The 4,071-nt window shown below is 31.3% G+C and overlaps 2 protein-coding genes across 2 annotated transcripts in view; one reads left to right on the forward strand and one right to left on the reverse strand.

Moving 5' to 3' along the window:
* The window catches only part of LOC106687370 (amyloid-beta A4 precursor protein-binding family A member 3), a gene marked incomplete at its 5' end in the record, with an annotated part of 137,931 nt that overhangs the window by 12,682 nt on the left and 121,178 nt on the right, over positions 1–4,071 (reverse strand).
* LOC112211158 (uncharacterized) lies at positions 1,008–2,149 on the forward strand. Its single transcript, XM_067047444.1, has one exon. It carries the CDS (start codon positions 1,008–1,010, stop codon positions 2,073–2,075), a length of 1,068 nt encoding a protein of 355 aa, XP_066903545.1. The 3' UTR covers positions 2,076–2,149.

The following is a 4,071-nucleotide window of genomic DNA, read 5'->3' on the forward strand; positions in this document are numbered from 1 at the left end:
CCTGTAAAAGCTCTATGTCCATTTTAGTATACTTTAACTTGACATCAAACTTCAAACCGGGAACAGTAAAATAATGAGCTTGATCAAGTTCATGGGTATTCATTATAACATTTCGGAAAGATTCGAAGACGTCACAAAGTAGAAGAACATCAGTTTTAACGTAAACATCAGCATAGTTTCCCAATGATTGACATTTAAAGTGTTTCCATATGTTTTGGGCGTGTGTATAATCTTCTACACTGATATTGGCATTACACAATTTATTGTAAAAAGCTTCAATTGGTGGAAGTTCAGTTTCATTTAACTTTTCAAAATCATCAATATAATCGTACGGAAACACACCTTTCCTCGTAACTAATGTTAATTCCTCATCATTGTAATATTTCCTTGTTTCTTTGAATTTATCCATGGATAGAGATTTTACAAGATAATCCAAACTTCGTGGCATGAATCTGTATGAGTCTATAAACCTCAATTTCATTTTACCAACATGTTTTGTGAAAGATATATATTTTTCCTCGCTGTTAGGTATTACTTCAACTCTACCAGAGAAACTTCCCAATTCCTTAACTATGAAATGTGCGTCATAGTTGCTTAAGTTATGCATTATAACAGGTATAAACGAGGGATTTACACGTCTTAAATTATAATTATTACAAGATGGTCCTAAGTAAGTTCCGGTTAGATGGCAGTGGTCTCCAACTTTTATATTGTTTTCTGTAAATGCGTTTTGACACATGTAGTAGGTTTTGGATGTAGTCCAATCTTGTTCTTCTTCTGATGAGATCAGCATTGGTTTTACTATTTTGTAAATTTCTTCAATCTTTTCAGCTATATTTGTTATAAAATCCATAAAGTGAGAAGCAGCATTGGCTCCTCTATAAATGTACGGTTTAGTTATTGGAATGCCTACTCCTTCAATTCCTTTAACATGTATACAAAACGATATCGGATCATGCCTCTGATATTTGATCGTGCTTCCTGACGATTTGTTAATAGGAACCAAGATGGATTCAAAGTCTGCATGGATAACAAACGGTACTTTACTTTGTCTTTCCACATTTGAGAATCTGATACTGGTCTCTTTCTTAGGCAACTCCACCCTAAAAAACAGAAACCGCTACGTTCTACACTATAGAAATTTAATACAGGCTATAAAACATGGATTAAAACTAGAAAAAATTCACCGTGCTTTAAAATTTAACCAATCCCCATGGCTAAGTTCGTATATAGAATACAATACAGAGTTAAGAAAAGGAGCATCCAACGACTTTGAAAAAGATTTTTATAAATTATTAAACAACGCAGTTTTTGGTAAGACGATGGAAAATATCAGAAATCGTCAAGATATTCAGCTGGTAACTGATAGTAAGAAGTTGATGAAGCTCATTGCTAAACCAAATTTCATCGACCGCACAATCTACAATGAGAACATAGCAGCAGTGCATATGAACAAATCAAGAATATTGTTTAATAAACCTATATATATCGGTATGTGCATTTTAGATTTATCCAAAATTGTCATGTATCACTTTCATTATGATGTAATGATGAAACGATATCCTACTAATACCTTAAAGATGATGTACACGGATACTGATTCCTTCATATATAGGATCTTAACAGATGATGTTTATGAAGATATGAAAAACATGAATCAGTATTTTGATTTCTCGGATTATCCTAAAAATCATCTCTGTTATTCAGAAAAAAATAAAAAGAAGTTAGGGAAATTTAAAGATGAAATGAATTCCAAGATTATTTCAAAATATGTAGGATTAAGAGCTAAAATGTGTGTGATCATGACTGAAAATGGTGTGAAAAAGCGCGCCAAGGGCATAAAAACATCCACATTAAAACAATATATTAATTTTGAAGATTTTGAAAAAGTATTGTTTAAAAATGAAATTATGCATACACCTATGCGCTTAATACAATCAAAGGAACACACAATTTTTAGCTCTGAGGTGAATAAAATTTCTCTTTCTTCTTTCGATGATAAAAGACACATACTAGAAGATGGGATTAATACTTTGGCTTATGGTCATTATATACTGAATGAGGAGAAAAAATAAAAGAAGAAGAAAAGTTTTTTAGAGTAAATTAAAAACGTCTTGAGGTACAATTTTTTTAAAGGATCGAGATAAGAAAATATTTGTATCTCAACAGTTGCAAAGATGTGTCTGCAGCGAACTTGAAAAGAAGATTTTAGGCTTTCCAAAATTGATTCACTCATTAGTAAAAATGTTAGTTTTTAATTTTATGTTTATATAAATGCAGATTTCGATTATAAGTTTTGTGTTGTACAAATTTTACATTGTAACAGAAAACGTTAATTTTTTTTTTTTAATCCTTAGTTTTAAACATTAATTTTTGTATGTATTTGATTGAAAATTAAATTTCTTTGTTTGTATAAATTCATATTTTCATAATAAATTATATATATAAAAGTCATGAATTGTAAATAAAAATTAAAAAGAATGTATACAATTAATAAAAATAGAAAAATAAACACAACAAAAAGAAAAAAACCTCTTCTTGTCCCTTTACCTTGACGTGGTGAAGAGGCTTAAGGCTCAATGCCGAACTAAACGAGGTACACAACTCTAATAATTATGACGTCACATATCCTATTCCTAAGTGTATACCAGTAATTGTTAAAAGTTTGTTTACTTAAGCAGAAAGAATTAACAGATAAAGAGGATTAACGAGTTCAATATTAGTGTTTATGTTTTAGGTAATACCTGTTCAAAATTCAATCCTTAGGGAATTAAATATTACTTTGTTGATATACGCTAAGGAAACTAAAATAGAAAGTATTATAGTTCAAAGTCGAAAGTATTAAAAGATAAGAAAGATTAAAAAGTCCTACATAGTAACAGATCTATTTATCTCTGTTTGTTTATGTTTTAGGGATTATACAAGTTCAAAGTCCCTTGTTTACATTCATCGAAGGGATTAAAAGATAAAGGTCTACATATCAGTGTTTATATTTTAGGTTTAAACAGTTCAAATTATTCACATTGTTTACACGAAAAGATTAAAAACAGAGGAAATAAGGGTCAAAGTCAAAATTATTAAAAGATAAGAGAGATTAAAAAGTCCTACTTAGTAACAGATCTATTTATCTCCAAAATGGCGTACAGAGGTTATAATATAAGAAGTGGTTACCTTCGATAGGTGGTGGGGGAGTAAACAAAATAAAATGACGTCCGAGCACACTCAGCCCCTGGTGGCGGTGACTTAAAAGAGGGCGTGGCCTAATGATCATGTGAGTGATTATGTCAAACTAAATTTGAATTTAAATCCCCCCAGGGGTCACGTGACCTAATACTAGACTCTGATTGGCTCCCTAATGATCACGTGACCAACCACGTGAGTGGTTAAGGGTAGATTGATGTGAAAATTTAAATTCAACCCCTCCTCCCCATAGATCACGTGACCAGTGGTTAAGGCCGGTTCGAGGCTAGGGTCCAAAGTCCAAGGACACGTGAGTGGTTAAAGTAGGGTCGAGGCTAGGGTCCAAAGGTCACGGCTCATAGGAGGGCCCAGAACCGGTCTTTACTCCCTACTAATATAAATGGATTCTGATAAATAATCACGTCTTGATTATAATTATAGATATATATTTTTTTCTTATCCTGATTTCCTAAAGCTTAAAATCTATTCCCGTTCTCAAAACTAATTTTTTCTAGTTAAACTGAATATCACTTATAACAATCTCAGATATAATGACGTATCGGTTATAATGACAAACATTTCCAGACCCGTGATTTCAGAGCCTTAACAATTTATTTTTATTAATGTAATAGCAACAATGGTTATAAGGATTGATTGTCAAATAGAGCAATCATCATCCAAATAAAGAGATTTATTAGTTTTTGCAAGCAATAATGGATTTTATAAAATTCCAATTTCACATTTACACGATGTGTATAGTGATGGTGGTTATAATGGAATTAGCTATAATGCTTGGTTCCTTGGAGGTTATATATATCATTAAAATAAATGATATATAATATTATTATTATTCATAATTATGAGAGATAGTTGACCGTGGATGATAAATGA

The sequence above is a fragment of the Halyomorpha halys genome, unplaced genomic scaffold (genome assembly GCF_000696795.3).
Source record: "Halyomorpha halys isolate HHAL.00 unplaced genomic scaffold, Hhal_1.1 Scaffold952.1, whole genome shotgun sequence".
NCBI classification, from domain to species: Eukaryota; Metazoa; Arthropoda; class Insecta; order Hemiptera; family Pentatomidae; genus Halyomorpha; species Halyomorpha halys.